The sequence below is a fragment of the Triticum urartu genome, chromosome 1 (assembly GCF_003073215.2).
Source record: "Triticum urartu cultivar G1812 chromosome 1, Tu2.1, whole genome shotgun sequence".
Lineage (NCBI taxonomy): Eukaryota > Viridiplantae > Streptophyta > Magnoliopsida > Poales > Poaceae > Triticum > Triticum urartu.
The window spans coordinates 234468438-234486966 of NC_053022.1; the positions used below are offsets into that span (position 1 = coordinate 234468438).

General features: G+C 43.2%; 1 protein-coding gene across 2 annotated transcripts; it reads right to left on the reverse strand.

Annotated features, from left to right (window-relative positions):
- Positions 1–716: 716 nt before the first annotated feature.
- On the reverse strand, positions 717–4748 carry LOC125555252 (protein NETWORKED 4B-like). Of its 2 annotated transcripts, none has more exons than XM_048718354.1 (3): positions 4548–4748; positions 2795–2937; positions 717–2590 (listed from the first exon to the last, which is right to left on the reverse strand). In XM_048718354.1, exons 2-3 carry the CDS (start codon positions 2895–2897, stop codon positions 948–950), a joined length of 1746 nt encoding a protein of 581 aa, XP_048574311.1. In that variant the 5' UTR covers positions 2898–2937; positions 4548–4748; the 3' UTR covers positions 717–947. The 2 variants fall into 2 exon arrangements, with proteins under 2 accessions (XP_048574311.1, XP_048574312.1); XM_048718355.1 differs by lacking the exon at positions 4548–4748 and adding an exon at positions 3186–3325.
- Positions 4749–18529: the final 13781 nt, after the last annotated feature.

Consider the following 18529-nt stretch of genomic DNA (forward strand, 5'->3'; position numbering starts at 1 on the left):
CAGCGAATGCCGCCGAGGCCCCTGGATGCGGCGAGTACCACGGCAGGGCCGGCAGCCCGGCGGTGGCGGTCAGCGGCAGGGGCGGCGGCGGCCCGTAGGGGCTGGCCAGGTATAGCCGGATCCCCTGGACGGCTGTGACGAGGTCATTGAGGACCCCGGTGATCTCCTCCGGGGTGTAGACGGCGGACGGTGATGCGGTGGAGGGCGCCGACATCTGGGCGGTGGCGGCGACCAGCGGCGCGGACGGGGAGGGCAGCGACGCGGTGTAGATGGCCAGCGGCGCGGTGGTGACAGCCGGCAGCGGAAGCGACGGGGTGGGAGGCGACGAAGACATGATCAGGACTGAGCTACCTGATACCAAATTGTTATGGCGCTGCTAGAAGGAGGGCGCGAGAGGGCCGGCCTGGGGCCTTTTTGCCCACGGCCGGGCAAGAGGGAAGGGATTTCCTTCTTAATTCTTGCTTGATTAGATTGATACATCTCTTCTCTTTATATAGAGAGGTTTACTTAACTCTCAAGCAAGGCTTACTTGATCCCTAAGCAAGTGACTCTTATCTCTAATTAACCCTAGGACTAACGGGCCCATTAGGCCCATTACATACTCTAACACATACGCAGTAAAATTCACGTATCTTGACAAACTCAACTTTGATTCAAAGATACAAGACTGACTCGGACCTGCCATAGGTCGGCGAACTAACATCGCCGTTTCATCATCAAAGACCAAAACACAGAATTCACCATCTTGAATATATGACAAGAATGTAACAGAAGTAACAAGAGCAAACGACCACGGACATGATTGCTTTTTTTCCGCGAGCCATGACTGACATGATCCTCACATTACATTGTAGTTGCACAGAAATAACAGAGTTCTTCTCAATTGAAAAAGCTACAGAACCCAATTCGTAAGCACAAAAGGATATTGGGAACAAGGACACACTTGGTCAGGCTGCCATCAGCATCGGTGGTCTCCTGTGGCCCTGCTGCAGCATCTCACGCAGCTGCTGGTACCCGCTGCGGTAATGCTCAAGGGTGAAGCACAGCTGCCTAATCGCCTCACGCTTCCCCTCGGCGCCCTCAGAGATCGCGAGGTTCTGCTTCTCCACAAGTTCCTCGAGCTCAGAAACCCGAGCACGCAGCTCCGACAGGGACTCATGCACAATAGCGGACTCTGCTGATATCTTGGCATGCTCAAGTTGAAGCTGACTAAGGTGGCCATCCATCTGTTTCATCTTTACATCACGTGCTGTGATGTCAGTTAGTAGAGTGGCCAGCTTGTTATCAACTGTGTCTTTCTCTGATAATATCAGTTCAAGCTTGCTTGTAAGATTGGCAAGGTCTTGATTCAGCTCAGAAATATGTTTCTCGCTGTTCATTTGTTCTTCTGCCATGTCAGCATAAGCTTGCTTAAGCTCTGCTTCCATGGATGCCAGCTTGCCTTCGAGAGAGGCATTGGCTTCTGATAGTGTTGAAAGTTCAGCGCTAAGATCAGATTTCTCCAGTGAATGTTTTTCCTCAGAATCACACACCACCCTCTCCAGCTCCTTAATACTGTCCTGGAGTATTGATTTCTCTTGTGAGGCAGTTTCTAGCTGTGCTTCTAGGTTCTTGATGGTTTCTCCTTTCTCCAGTAAAACTTCCTCCAGTTCTGCTTTTGTATTCTTCATTGCCTCTTGCAGCTTCACCACCTCGGAAGCTGAATAATCTAAGCAGCATGCTGCCTCTTCTAGCTCTTCAATCCGAGACCCGAGCTGCAACTTCTCCTGTGACAGTTTTGCTAGCTCACCTTCAAAATTTGTGATAACTCCTTGGAGCATTCCAATCTCAGCCTCAAGAGCAGATTTATCATGCAGATACTTCGCTGAAAGTTCTCCAAGCTCCTGCTTGCACTTATCAACTTCAAGATCACGATGCGCTAATTCAATTTCAAACTGCTTAGCTGCTGAGGCCATTGCTTCCTTCAGCCCATCAGTCTCATTTTTGTTCGCCAACAGCGCAGCTTCCAATGCTTCCTTCTCACTGTTGACTTCTTCAAGATCCTCCCGCAGTTTTTCGTCATGTTCAGACACTTCTGAGATGGTATTCTTTTCCCCCAAAGCATCAAGTTTCCCCCTTGCTTCATGAAGCTCAACTTCAAGCTCAATAATTCTTTGGCTCAAGGCATAAAACATGCTGTTGCCATTTTCCTCTTTGCTTTCATCAAGCTCTGACTCAGACTCTGAAGACGATGAAGACCCATCACTCCCCTTCTTGGATACGTCAGAGCTCACACCAGAGCCAATGGACACATCAAAGCAATCTGATCGAGTTTTTGGCTTTTGCTCTGCAGATGGAGGAGACTGTGTCTCAGAATCTGATTCAGGGGCACCAAAAGAGCCATGTGGCTGCAGTGATGATGGGATATTTTTGCGCAGTTCTCCAGTTACATTGTCGTACCGCTCAGCAAGGGTGCGATACATGCGATAGAATTTTTTGATGTGGGCAACAAGCACAGGTCGTTCTTGCCAATACACCTCAGCCTTTTCTGCAGAGGATTCACCTTCCTCCTCAACAAGTCCCAGCGTCTCTTTCACTTGCATCTCCATCTCTGTTCAGTTAGAAGAAAGGTTATATTCAGAAAACAACATCGCATAGCTTGTTAGACTAGAAAAGACTGGAATCATACATGAATGAAGGCCTGCACATCACTATTGTCTAGCAAACAACAATGTATCCAAATTTAAATCAAACAAAGTATCTAATTCCGGTATGTAAGACAAGAACAGAACGTCTGAGAAACATTATTCATTACCTTGTAAGTTCTCTGAGAGCCACTTGGAGTTTTCTGGACTAATGTGGCTATCCCACCACCATGAACGGGATTTCCTTAACTGTGACCCTTGAGTTCCTTTCATCTTCACCAGAATATAAGAAAATCCTTTCTGTTATGCAGACCTGACAATGATTCAAATGGATATACAAGTGAGAAGGGAGAACAAGATACACACAACAAAAGTGAAGTACTTAAAATAACTAAACACAAATCAGTAAGACAGTTTACTACAGAAACCACAAAGCAATTGTCTCAGAATTCATAGCAATGTAACACAGGATCAAAGGGTGAGTTAAACAAAATGCAGATACATAAAGTTGCTGGCAAAACAAGCTCAGGACTGTACTTCAACGCCGATTGAATGACTTGCCTGTGCAAGGGAAAGATTAGCTAGGGGATATGCAATGATCTGGCCAACAGTGTAAGTCTTTCACACACTATATAAGAAGATCAAGGAAATATCAATCCTTCTCAAATGAGCAAAACTTATATCCTAGTTACGAGTGTATGGCAGGAAGAGTAGATAAATAGGATGAGAAACCCCGGGGGACCAGAGCTGTGGGAAGCCCATGACTGACAATGATTAGCTATCTAAAGAACAGTGACATGGAATGAAAGACAGTGACATTTTTTTCTGGAGAGGAAAACGTCCACTCTTCAGTAAGCAATTCAAAAATGAATGAATACATGCATGCATGCTATCACAAGGAAACATTAGCAACAATCCATAATGCCAGCTTCCTTAAGACCAAAACGATGAGTATAGCATGTAAACCGGGCAAATATTTAAGAAACAGACCGACAGGGACGTTGATCAGATCTCGTAGCTACCAATTATCCGAGAAGAGAATCCTATTGAGAGAATAATATGGCTGGCACTTGGGTGTCAAATGTCCAACTGCAAAGGACATGGCAGCTACAGCTATGTGAGCCTGCCTGATAGGGAGGTCGGGCAACTTGATTCAGTGAACTGGGAACGATCTCAGGCAGACAATAAGAATGGACAGCAAACATTGAACCCCACGTTGATCTAAAACTTCGGGATTCAGGCAAGAAGTCGCAAACGTGCAACCAAAAATGCTCCTGTCGACATTATTATTCAAGGTAACAGGCCATCAGGAACACTGCTCAATGAATTCGACATTATTGACGAAGATCCGGGATACACGAAACATGGCGGGGACACAGCTAGATAATAGACACGTGAGAGCGATATGGCATCAAGGGGGCTATCGCCATGTGAACAGTCCCACTGAGGAGCACGAGGGCGAAACTGTCTGCCCAAGATACAATAGATGTAACTTGAAACAACTGGGCTAACTTGCGTTCTCTGTACTCTCAACGGAAAGCACGAGTAAATTCGACATAATTTTGTCCGCGTTGGATCCAAGTAGACTGAAGGCATGGCATGACGCGACGAACGGCATCACAGCGGGGTCAGTCAAAGGAAGCACGGGATCAATTGCGTCTTCAGCTCTTCACGGAGCAGAGCAGACACTGTAAAACAAGCAGCGGTGTACGGGTCGATCTCCCGCTGGCGGAAAAGGAAGACGGAGAGGAACGAAAATTCCGCGGCGGCTACAGGACTAGATCCTCCGGCGACGGGAACGAGGCAGCGCCCAGTCCCCTCCTAGTCGCCGCTCCGCTCACCGCGACAAGGACAAGCAGCGTCACGTACGGTGCGGGAAAGGAGGAAACGATACAAGGGATTCGGGCAGCCGCGGGGATTTACCGAGGTTCACCGGAGATCCGACCACCTCGACGCCCCCGAGACGCAGCGCCGGACCTTGGCACGGCAGGGATGGAGATGAGGCCGGGGCGGGAGGGAGGGAGCACGGGAGGTTACGGGAACTCGGGGAGCGCTAAAGCCCAAGAAGGCATCGGGGCGTGGGGGTTTTCGGCGGCGAGTTTACGGTGGTGCCCCTGGGCGGACGGGGGGTTTTCGTTCGAGTTCCGGGTGTTGATGAGCTGGACGCCACGGGAGAAGGGTAACTGCCAGCCACATTAACGTTGCTGAGTAAATTAGTCAGTTTCGAATGATGGTGGCGCTTCTCGCTCGCTCGCTGTGAGGGGACCACATGGGCTGATGGGCGCGGCCCGGCCGGCCGTGGAGATGGAGCCTGTCGCCGGAGAAAGTGGTAGGACCCGCTGCCGGTGTGGGAAAGGGAAAGCCTCGGATCGCGGCCGCCGCTGCCGGCTGCGGCAGCAGCTTTGGATCCTTCCTGGGTCTGGGTGGCGTGGTTGACCGTGTTTTAGGGGGCGCTCGTGTGTGTGGAACACAATGATAAATTTTCGCAAACACTAACGCCCACACATGCGGCAGTTTGCAACTCGTCCACACGCGTGGATCATCATCCAATACAGTTTGCATGAATCTTGACACATTGAGACAGAATTTGCATGCCACGTAGGACGGGTTTGGTGTGTGGGCGTTAGAGAGTTTGCCAACACGCCCGCATCACGCTGTTTGACAGCTGGGCTGTGTGGACGAACTAGTTTCTGCTCACACAACCACCACCTAGTCCATGCGCGTGTGGGTGAATTGTTTTTGGCCCACACGGCACTCCTACGTTGTGTATGGCAACTGCAGCTACGCGAACGTGGCAACTAGATAAACACACATGGCAACTGTGATTAACCATACAACTATGATTGGACCACACGTGGCAAGGTAAACACGCATGTCAACTACTGTTTGACTATATGTGGCAAGTAGTTAATCACACACGGCAACTACAGTTTGATTACACGCGGCAACTAACATAATTAGACATGGCAACTATAGTTAACCTAAACAGATAGAGTTGCCATGCTTTTACAACTACACTTGTCATTTCCGGATAACTACATCTGCCAATCAGGATGGCAACTAAATCGTCATCCCGCGGGTACCTAACGTAGTTGCGCCAGGACGTGTGGGCTTTTTTCTTCGTGCCACACGCACGAGATGAAGATGAATAGTATTTGCTGGGTGTGTGGCACAAAGTAGCCGCACCCACACATGTGGGCAATTCTAACGTCCACCCACACATAGCCCGTGTGGGCTACCTCCTGCTCATACCATATACTGTGTGTGGACTCATGTCAACTATACCACACGTGTGGTGAATATCGACGTCCTAAATTTTTATAGGGTTGTTTGAAAATATAAGCAAAACAGTGAGGATGCTCGTTTTAAGGAGAACACACATGTCGTGCCAATTTTTTTGGAAGGTGTGGGGTATGAATTTTTCTTTTTGGAAAACTTTGAGAGATTCCCCCCCCCCCCCCCCCCCCCCCCCATGAAAAGTCCTAAGGTCATATATTAAGAATAACGTGACCTTACAAATAAACACATACAAGAAAAGGTAAAATTACAATCAAAATCTTAAAAGGCCTTATACAATGGGAAATGCTTATGCAAGCTGCTTAAGGAGAGAGAATAGACTTTGCTTCCTAGAAAGAATTGACACCTACAATGGGCAGTGCCTTCGTATGAATGCTTAGGATGGATTAGTACACGCAAGATTACTACTGGAAACCTGAAGCACCTGTTAGCACCGGAAGCAAACTTTGGCTTTTGTTGCCTTTTCGAGGCACCTAGCCAAGTGTCCGGGAGCCAAGAAACTGTTATTTATTCACCTGCAATGTACATGGCCTAAAGGTGCCAGAGTATCCTTCCTTGGTGGATGGTGGCGCACTATGAGCAAAGCCCGATATCGTCTCTGGGCCTCCGCTTTGACGGAGCAAATTCTTAAAACTCAGGAGCTTTGTAGAAGCAGTGTCCGAGGGATATCGACGACCGTCATCTATAAAGCAAATTGTTGCCTGAGACAAGAGAATGCCGATAAGGGCGTGTAGAAACTCTAAAGACCATGAAAGCCGGCCGAAGTCAGATGAATCCATCCGGAAACACAAAAACACGCACTCTCTACTGATGATAAGCACACGAACGAAACAGGGATAGGCGAAGGGAAACATTATTTCTATACTGGTAAAGCGCTGTCGCCATGCCGTCCCTAACCAAATACGAAGATAGCCTAAAGAACACCTGAGAAAAAATTCCCACGACGGTGTACACCAAGTGCGGATCTAAGATAGAACTCGCTGCCGCCTAGGACCATCCGCAAACATCATCTTTTCCGGTGGCCGAGGCAGATCGGGCTGCTGTAGAAGCTTACTACGCTGCAGTTGTCCAGCCGTTGTCGGATTCACAAACGTTGCCGCCAAACACCACCCGACGAAGACCTCCACTCGAGCACTAATCTCCTTCTCCAACTGCATCAGCCCTCCAAGACCTTCAGAACTTCCACCAACAACCCGCCCTTGAACCTGAGTTGCCTGCCACTGTCGGTGCTAGGGGACTTTGACCGACGACGGCAAGAAGGGAAGGAAATGGGAGGTGGCTAGGGTTTGGAAATACCATTAGCCTCCCTCTCTTAACAAAAGTGTTGCGTGTTGAGAGCTTTATTCAATAAATGAATTCCTAGAACAATCAACTAATAAACTGCTAACCAGGAAGAATGGGGCGTTCAGAGTCGAGCTAACTCTTGGTGATCATCGGCGAGCAAGCACGCTTTGTGCAAAGATGAGCCGGAAGATTAGCTAAGATATGTACATGCTGAACAACCATAGTAGAAAACGATGTGGCCAGGTCTCCAATTTCTAACAATATCGATGCCACAACCAAACGAGGGTCGTGGCAAGTGGTCCAGAGGTTCACCACCCTCAAGCAATTAGTCTCCACTATGACATGTGTGGAGCCCTTGAGCTTTGCAAAAATCAATCCATCACGCATGGCTAGTGTCTCAACAATCATCGAATCAAATATCACATCAAGGGGCTTGCACCACACACCAAGTAGGGTTTGCTGGCGAGCGAGAAACACCACTAGCACCATCCTTATTTATTTCAATGCTAATTCCGCATCAGAGTCAAATTATATCCAGACTTATTTCGAAGGGTGCCACCCATAACACAACAGAACAAATCAAAGGGCAAGGGATATCAGTATAGGCAGATCCGTCCCCGGCGTGCTTGACAGAGTACACCGGACCAGGACGGTCTTCCTAATGTGTGCATTTATTCCATTAATCACGTAACAGAGATAACCTTAGTTCGTTCATGTTCTGTGAAAAACGCCTATCACATAAAATATCTTGTGACCGTGGATCTAGATGAAGTATTAGTAAAGAAAAATCAAACCAAACTTCAGCTTGGCAAGCGAGCAATGGATCAATGCATGCAATAAGTTTCCATTTATTGTTAGGCATACTTTGCATATGTTGGGGAATGCAGTATTTCAAAAAAAATCCTACGATCACACAAGATCTATCTAGGAAAGGCATAGCAACGAGAGGGGAGAGTATGTCTACGTACCCTCGTAGACCGAAAGCGGAAGCGTTAAGTAACGCGGTTGATGTAGTCGAACGTCTTCGCGATTCAACCGATCAAGTACGGAACACACGGAACCTCTGCGATCTGCACACGTTCAGCTCGGTGACGTCCCTTGAACTCTAGATCTAGCTGAGGTCGAGGGAGAGTTTCGTCAGCACGACGGCGTGGTGACGGTGATGATGAAGTTACCGACGCAGGGCTTCGCCTAAGCACTATGACAATATGACCGAGGTGGAAATCTGTGGAGGGGGCACCGCACACGACTAAGAGATCAACTTGTGTGTCTATGAGGTGCCCCCTTCCCCGTATAAAAAGGAGGGGAGGAGGAGGGCCGACCTCAAGGGGCGCGCCCAAAAGGGGGATTCCTACTCCTAGTAGGTGTAGGTTTCCCCCTTCCCTAGTCCATGTAGGAGAAGAAGGAGAGGAGAGGGAGAAGGAAAGAGGGGGGCGCCGCCCCCTCCCTAGTCCAATTCGGACCAGCCCATGGGGGCGCGTGGCCTCCCCTTGTGGCCCTTCCCTCCTTTCCACTAAGGCCCATGAAGGCCCAATACTTCCCTCGGCGAATTCCCGTAACTCTCCGGCACTCCGAAAAATACCCGAACCACTTAGAACCTTTCCGATGTCCGAATATAGCCTTTCAATATATCGATCTTTACGTCTCGATCACTTCGAGACTCCTCGTCATGTCCGTGATCTCATCCGGGACTCCAAACAAACTTCAGTCATCAAATCACATAACTCATAATGCAAATCGTCATCGAACGTTAAGCGTGTGGACCCTATGGGTTCAAGAACTATGTAGACATGACCGAGACATATCTCCGATAAATAACCAACAGTGGAACCTGGATGCTAATATTGGCTCCTACATATTCTACGAAGATCTTTATCGGTCAAACCGCACAACAACATACGTTGTTCCCTTTGTCATCGGTATGTTACTTGCCCGATATTCGATCATCGGTATCATCATACCTAGTTCAATCTCGTTATTGGCAAGTCTCTTTACTCGTTCTATAATGCATCATCCCATAACTAACTCACTAGTCACATTGCTTGCAAGGCTTATAGTGATGTGCATGACCGAGAGGGCCCAAAGATACCTCTCCGACAATCGGAGTGAAAAATCCTAATCTCGATCTATGCCGACTCAAAAAACACCATCAGAGACACCTGTAGAGCATCTTTATAATCACCCAGTTACGTTGTGACGTTTGATAGCACACTAAGTGTTCCTCCGGTATTCGGGAGTTGCATAATCTCATAGTCATAGGAACATGTATAAGTCATGAAGAAAGCAATAGCAATAAACTAAACGATTATAGTGCTAAGCTAACGGATGGGTCTTGTCCATCACATCATTCTCTAATGATGTGATCCCGTTCATCAAATGACAACACATGTCTATGGCTAGGAAACTTAACCATCTCTGATTAACAAACTAGTCAAGTAGATGCATACTAGGGACACTCTGTTTGTCTATGTATTCACACATGTACTAAGTTTCCGATTAATACAATTCTAGCATGAATAATAAACATTTATCATGATATAAGGAAATATAAATAACAACTTTATTATTGCCTCTAGGGCATATTAACTTCAGTCTCCCACTTGCACTAGAGTCGATAATCTAGTTCACATCGTCATGTGATTTCACACCAATAGTTCACATCTTTATGTGACTAGTTCACATATCCATGTGACTAATACCCAAAGGGTTTACTAGAGTCAATAATCTAGTTCACATCGCTATGTGATTAACACCCAAAAAGTGATCATGTTTTGCTTGTGAGAGAAGTTTAGTCAACGGGTCTGCCATGTTCAGAGCCGTATGTATTTTGCAAATTTTATATGTCTACAATGCTCTGCATGGAGCTACTCTAGCTAATTGCTCCCACTTTCAATATGTATCTAGATTGAGACTTGGAGTCATCCAGATCGGTGTAAAAGCTTGCATCGGCATAACTCTTTACGACAAACTCTTTATCACCTCCATAACCAAGAAATATCTCCTTAGTCTTCTAAGGATAATTTTGACTGTTATCAAGTGATCCACTCCTGGATCAATATCGTACCCCCTTGTCAAACTCATGACAAGGTACACAATAGGTTTGGTACACAGCATATCATACTTTATAGAAGCTATGGCCGAGGCATAGGGAATGACTTTCATTCTCTTTCTATTTTCTGTTGTGGTCGTGTTTTGAGTCTTACTCAACTTTACACCTTGCAATATAGGCAAGAACTCCTTCTTTGACTGTTCCATTTTGAACTACTTCAAAAATCTTGTCAAGGTATGTAACCATTGAAAAATCTTTATCAAGCGTCTTGATCTATCTCTATAGATCTTGATGCCCAATATGTAAGCAGCTTCACCGAGGTCTTTCTTTGAAAAAACTCCTTTCAAACACTCCTTATGCTTTCCAGAAAATTCTACATCATTTCTGATCAACAATATGTCATTCACATATACTTATCAGAAAGGCTGTAGTGCTCCCACTCACTTTCTTGTAAATACAGACTTCACCGTAAGTCTGTATAAAACTATATGCTTTGATCAACTTATCAAAGCGTATATTCCAACTCCGAGATGCTTGCACCAGTCCATAGATGGATCGCTGGAGCTTGCACATTTTGTTAGCACCTTTAGGATTGACAAAACCTTCTTGTTGCATCATATACAACTCTTCTTTAAGAAATCCATTAAGGAATGTAGTTTTGATATCTATTTGCCAGATTTCATAAAATGTGGCAATTTGCTAACATGATTCGGACAGACTTAAGCATCGCTACGAATGAGAAAATCTCATCATAGTCAACACCTTGAACTTGTCAAAAACTGTTTTTCGACAATTCGAGCTTTGTAGATAGTAACACTACTATCAGCGTCCGTCTTCCTCTTGAATATCCATTTATTCTCTATGGCTTGCCGATCATTGGGCAAGTCCACCAAAGTCCATACTTTGTTCTCGTACATGGATCCCATCTCAGATTTCATGGCCTCAAGCCATTTTGCGGAATCTGGGCTCATCATCGCTTCCTCATAGTTCGTAAGTTCATCATGGTCTAGTAATATGACTTCCAGTACAGGATTACTGTACCACTCTGGTGCGGATCGTGCTCTGGTTGACCTACCAAGTTCTGTAGTAACTTGATCCGAAGTTTCATGATCATCATCATTAACTTCCTCTCTAGTTGGTGTAGGCATCACAGGAACAAATTTCTCTGATGAACTACTTTCCAATTCGAGAGAAGGTACAATTACCTCATCAAGTTCTACTTTATTCCCACTCATTTCTTTCGAGAGAAACTCATTCTCTAGAAAGGATTCATTCTTAGCAACGAAAATCTTGCCTTTGGATATGTGATAGAAGGTATACCCAACGGTTTCCTTTGGGTATCCTATGAAGACACATTTCTCCGATTTGGGTTCGAGCTTATCAGGTTGAAGCTTTTTCACATAAGCATCATAGCCCCAAACTTTAAGAAATGAGACCTTAGGTTTCTTGCTAAACCACAGTTCATATGGTGTCGTCTCAACAGATTTAGATGGTGCCTTATTTAACGTGAATGCAGTTGTCTCTAATGCATAACCCCAAAATGATAGTGGTAAATCGGTAAGAGACATCATAAATCGCACCATATCTAATAAAGTATGGTTACGACGTTCGGACACACCATTAAGCTGTGGTGTTCCGGATGGCGTGAGTTGCGACAAATGAATACCAAACTCGTAACTCAAATATTCACCTCCACGATCAGATCGTAGAAACTTCATTTTCTTGTTACAATGATTTTCCACTTCACTCTGAAATTCTTTGAACTTTTCAAATGTTTCAGACTTATGTTTCATCAAGTAGATATACCCATATCTGCTCAAATCATCTGTGAAGTTCAGAAAATAACGATACCCGCCACGAGCATCAACACTCATCGAACCGCATACATTAGTATGTACTATTTCCAATAAGTTAGTGGCTCGCTCCATTGTTTCGGAGAACGGAGTCTTTAGTCATCTTGCCTATGAGGCATGGTTCGTAAGCATCAAGTGATTCATAATCAAGTGATTCCAAAAACCCATCAATATGGATTTTCTTCATGTGCTTTACACCAATATGACCTAAACGGCAGTGCCACAAAATAAGTTGCACTATTATTATTAACTCTGTATCTTTTGGCATCAATATTATGTGTATCACTATGATCGATATTCAGTAAACCATTTACATTGGATGTAAGACCATAGAAGGTTTTATTCATGTAAACAGAACAACAACTATTCTCCGACTTTAAATGAATAACCGTGTCATAATAAACATGATCCAATCATATTTATGCTCAACGCAAACATCAAATAATATTTATTTAGTTCCAATACTAATCACGAAGGTAGAGGGACTATGCGATGGTGATCTTATCAACCTTGGAATCATTTTCAACACATATCGTCACCTCGCCCTCAACTAGTCCTTTTTCATTTTGTAACTCCTGTTTCGAGCTACTAATCATAGCAACTGAACCAGTATAAAATATCCAGGGGCTACTATGAACACTAGTAAAGTACACATCAATAACATGTATATCATATATACTTTTGTTCACTTTGCCATCCTTCTTATCCGCCAAGTATTTGGGCAGTTCCGCTTCCAGTGACCATTTCCTTTGCAGTAGAAGCACTCAATTTTAGGCTTGGGTCTAGCTTTGGGCTTCTTCATGGGAGTGACAACTTGCTTGTCATTCTTCTTGAAGTTCCCTTTCTTCCCCTTGTCCTTTTACTTGGAACTAGTGGTCTTGTCAACCATCAACACTTGATTCTTTTCTTGATTTCTACCTTCGCCGATTTCAGCATCGCGAAGAGCTCGAGGAATCGTTGTCGTCATCCCTTGCATATTATAGTTCATCACGAAGTTCCAGTAACTTGGTGATAGTGACTAGAGAACTATGTCAATCACTATCTTATCTAGAAGATTAACTTCCACTTGATTCAAGTGATTGTAGTACTCAGACATTCTGAGCACATGCTCACTGGTTGAGCTATTCTCCTCCATCTTGTAGGCAAAAATATTTTTCAGAGGTCTCATACCTCACGACTCGGGCATGAGTCTGAAATACCAATTTCAACTCTTGGAACATCTCATATGCTCCATGGCATTTCAAAACATTTTTGAAGTCCCGATTCTAAGCTATAAAGCATGGTGCACTAAACTATCAAGTAGTCATCATACCGAGCTTGTCAAACGTTCATAACGTCTGCATTTGCTCCTGCAATAGTTCTGTCACCTAGCGGTGCATCAAGGACATAATTCTTCTGTGCAATAATGATGATATTTCTTAGATCATGGACCTAGTACACATCATTGCTACTATCAACTTTCAACTTAGTTTTCTCTAGGAACATATCATAAATAAAACGGGGAAGCTATGCGCGAGCAATTGATCTACAACATAGATATGTAAATACTATCAGGACTAAGTTCATAATAAATTTAAGTTCAATTAATCATACTTAAGAACTCCCACTTAGATATACATCCCTCTAGTCATCTGAATGATCACGTGATCCATATCAACCAAACCATGTCCGATCATCACGTGAGATGGAGTAGCTTTCAATTATGAACATCACTATGTTGATCATATCTACTATATGATTCACGTTCGACCTTTCGGTCTCAGTGTTCCAAGGCCATATATGCATATGCTAGGCTCGTCAAGTTTAACCCGAGTATTCTGCATGTGCAAAACTAGCTTGCACCCATTGTATGTGAACGTAGAGCTTATCACACCCGATCATCACGTGGTGTCTCAGCACGACGAACTGTAGCAATAGTGCATACTCAGGGAGAACACTTATACCTTGAAATTTAGTGAGAGATCATCTTATAATGCTACCTCTGTACTAAGCAAAATAAGATGCATAAAGGATAAACATCACATGCAATCAATATAAGTGATATGATATGGCTGATACGTCTCCAACATATCTATAATTTTTGATTGTTCCACGCTATAATATTATCTGTTTTGGATGTTTAATGGGCTTTATTATGCACTTTTATATTATTTTTGGGACTAACCTATTAACCAAAGGCCCAGTGCAAATTGCTGTTGTTTGGCTATTTCAGTGTTCCATAGAAAAGGAATATCAAACGGAATTAAAACGGAATGAAACCTTCACGAGGATCTTTTTTGGAACAAACACAATCCAGGAGACTTGGAGTGGAGGTCAAGGAAGCAACGAGGCGGCCACGAGGTAGGGCGGCGTGCCTCAGGGGGCCAGTCACGCCCCCACCCTCGTGGGCCCCTCGTGGCTCCACCGACCTACTTCTTTCGCCTATATATACTCTTATACCCTAAAAACATCCAGGGGAGCCACGAAACCACTTTTCCACCGCCACAACCTTCTGTACCCATGAGATCCCATCTGGGGCCTTTTCCGGCGATCTGCCGGAGGGGGATTCGATCACGGAGGGCTTGTACATCAACACCATAGCCTCTCTAATGATGTGTGAGTAGTTTACTACAGACCTTCGGGTCCATAGTTATTAGCTAGATGGCTTCTTCTCTCTCTTTGGATCTCAATACAAAGTTCTCCTCGATGTTCTTGGAGATCTATTCGATGTAATTCTTTTTGCGGTGTGTTTGCCGAGATCCGATGAATTGTGGGTTTATGATTAAGATTATCTATGAAAAATATTTGATTCTTCTCTAAATTATTATAAGCATGATTTGATATCTTTGCAAGTCTCTTTGAATTATTAGTTTGGTTTTGGCCTACTAGATTGATCTTTCTTGCAATGGGAGAAGTGCTTAGCTTTGGGTTCAATCTTGCGGTGTCCTTTTCCAGTGACAGCAGGAGCAGCAAGGCATGTATTGTATTCTTGCCATCGAGGATAAAAAGATGGGGTTTATATCATATCGCTTGAGTTTATCCCTCTACATCATGTCATCTTGCCTAATGCGTTACTCTGTTCTTATGAATTTAATACTCTAGATGCATGCTGGATAGCGGTCGATGTGTGGAGTAATAGTAGTAGATGCAGAATTGTTTCGGTCTACTTGACACGGACGTGATGCCTATGTTCATGATCATGCCTAGATATCATCATAACTATGCGCTTTTCTATCAATTGCTCGGCAGTAATTTATTCACCCACCGTAATATATGCTATCTTGAGAGAAGCCACTAGTGAAACCTATGGCCCCCGGGTCTACTTTACATCATATTATTTTCCCGTCAACTAGCTATTTATGTCGCCGTTTATTTTGCAATCTTTACTTTTCAATCTACACAACAAAAATACCAAAAATATTTATCTTATTATCTCTATCAGATCTCACTTTCGTAAGTGACCGTGAAGGGATTGACAACCCCTTCATCGCGTTGGTTGCGAGGTTCTTGTTTATTTGTGTAGGTACTAGGCGACTTGCGTGTAGTCTCCTATTGGATTGATACCTTGGTTCTAAAAAACTGAGGGAAATACTTACGCTACTTTGCTGCATCACCCTTTCCTCTTCAAGGGAAAACAAACACATGCTCAAGAGGTAGCAAGAAGGATTTCTGGCACCGTTGCCAGGGAGATCTACGCCAAGCCAAGACATACCAAGTACCCATCACAAACTCTTATCCCTTGCATTACATTATTTGCCATGTGCCTCTCGTTTTCCTCTCCCCCACTTCCCTCTTGCCGTTTTATTCGCCTCTTTTTTGTTCGCCCTTTTTCCGTTCGCCTTCTTTCGCTTGTCTCTTGTGTGTCTGCTTGCCTTGTTGGCCTTGCCTAAAAGCGTTGATCCTCACTTTAGAAGGTTGGACGAAATTGAGAACAACTTTAGAAGCTTTATGTCTTTGCAATTTGAGCATAATAATTTCTTCAGAAACGAGCTTAAAGAGCAAAAAGGTTTTATGGAGTACATGAATAAAGAGCTTGATGATATGTCTAAGGAATTCTATGGTTTGAAATCTTAGTTTTCCTATCTTGAAAATTTAGTAGGCCAAATTTCGGATAAGCAAGCCACCTTAGTTAATAAGATGGCAGCTAAACCGGAAGATCTAGAGGATAATAAAGATGAAGATCTAAAAGTGATTGGTGTGTATCCTATTAAATTTTTTGTTTGCCAATATGAATGTTACTAAAGATGGGATTGGAGATGAGTCAACTTTAGTTAGAAGGCGTCCCAATGATTCAGAGTTTTTAGATCTTGATGCAAAAATTGATAAAAGTGGGATTGAAGAGGTCAAAACTTTACATAGCAATGAACCCACTATTTTGGATTTCAAGGAATTTAATTATGATAATTGCTCTTTGATAGATTGTATTTCCTTGTTGCAATCCGTGCTAAATTCTCCTCATGCTTATGATCAAAACAAAGCTTTTACTAAACATATCATTAATGCTTTAATGCAATCCCGTAAAGAAAAGCTTGAACTAGAAGTTTCTATCCCTAGAAAACTTTATGATGAGTGGGAACCTACTATTAAAATTAAGATTAAAGATTATGAATGCTATGCTTTATGTGATTTGGGTGCTAGTGTTTCCACGATTCCAAAAACTTTGTGTGATGTGTTAGGTTTCTGTGAATTTGATGATTGTTTTTTCAATTTGCATCTTGCGGATTCCACCATTAAGAAACCTATGGGAAGGATTAATGATGTTCTTATTGTTGAAAATAGGAATTATGTGCCCGTAGATTTCATTGTTCTTGATATAGATTGCAATCCTACATGTCCTATTATTCTTGGTAGACCTTTCCTTAGAACGATTGGTGCAATTATTGACATGAAAGAAGGAAATATTAGATCCAATTTTTGTTAAGGAAAGGCATGGAACACTTTCCTAGAAAGAAAATTAAATTACCTTATGAATCTATTATGAGAGCCACATATGGATTGCATACCAAAGAGGACAATACCTAGATCTATTCTTGTTTTTATGCCTAGTTAGGGGCGTTAAACGATACCACTTGTTGGGAGGCAACCCAATATTATTTTTGTTCCTTGCTTTTTGTTCCTGTTTAGTAATAAATAAATCATCTATCCTCTGTTATGATTGTTTTTTATGTTTTAGTTAGTGTTTGTGCCAAGTAAAGCCTTTAGGATCTGCTTGGATGATTGTTATTTGATCTTGCTAAAAAAACAGAAAGTATGCGCTCACGAGAATAATTTTCATTTTTTACCAGAGAGCGATAAAATACTGATTCCAACTGCAGTAGATCAATATACAAATTATTTAGGACGTCCTAATATCTCAGGATTTTGGGAGTTACAGAAGTATTCGAAACCTACAGATTACTACAGACTGTTCTGTTTTTGACAGATTCTGTTTTTCATGTGTTGTTTGCTTATTTTGATGAATCTATGGCTAGTATCGGGGGGTATGAACCATAGAGAAGTTGGAATACAGTAGGTTTAACACCAATACAAATAAATAATGAGTTCATTACAGTACCTTAAAGTGGTGGTTTGTTTTTTATACTAACGGAGCTCATGAGATTTTCTATTGAGTTTTGTGTTGTGAAGTTTTCAAATTTTTGGGTAAAGATTTGATGGATTTCTGAGCAAGGAATGGCAAGAGCCTAAGCTTGGGGATGCCCAAGGCACCCCAAGGTAAAATACAAGGACAACCAAAAGTCTAAGATTGCGGATGCCCCGGAAGGCATCCCCTCTTTCGTCTTCATCTATCGGTAACTTTACTTAAGGCTATATTTTTATTCACCACATGATATGTGTTTTGCTTGGAGTGTCTTGTATAATTCGAGTCTTTGCTTTTTAGTTTACCACAATCATTCTTGCTATACACACCTTTTGGAGAGACACGCATGAATTGGAATTTTTAAAAATACTCTATGTGCTTCACTTATATCTTTTGAGCTAGATAATTTTGCTCTAGTGCCTCACTTATATCTTTTTAGAGCACGGTGGTGGTTTTATTTTATAGAAATTATTGATCTCTCATGCTTCACTTATATTATTTTAAGAGTCTTTTAGAATAGCATGGTAATTTGCTTTGGTTATGAAATTAGTCCTAATATGATAGGCATCCAAGATGGGTATAATAAAAACTTTCATATAGGGTGCATTAAATACTATGAGAAGTTTGATTCTTGATAGTTGTTTTGAGATATAAAGGTGCACTACAAAAAGAAGACGCATCCGTGACATTTTGGGCTGAACCAAAAAAAAATTCTGTCATACTTATGACACTTCTATGACGATAATTGTGACAAAACCCGGTACCATCATAGATATGGTGGGCTCCTACTTATATGACAAAAAATCATGAAAGAAAATGATACTCCGCACGTTGTTGCGGGAATATTTGCAATACATTTCGATGA

Coding starts and splice junctions, on each gene's coding strand:
- LOC125555252 (XM_048718354.1), bottom strand. CDS start 2,897: ATGAAAGGAACTCAAGGGTCACAGTTAAGGAAATCCCGTTCATGGTGG. Junction 2,591..2,794: donor GCTCTCAGAGAACTTACAAG/GTAATGAATAAT, acceptor CTAACTGAACAG/AGATGGAGATGCAAGTGAAA.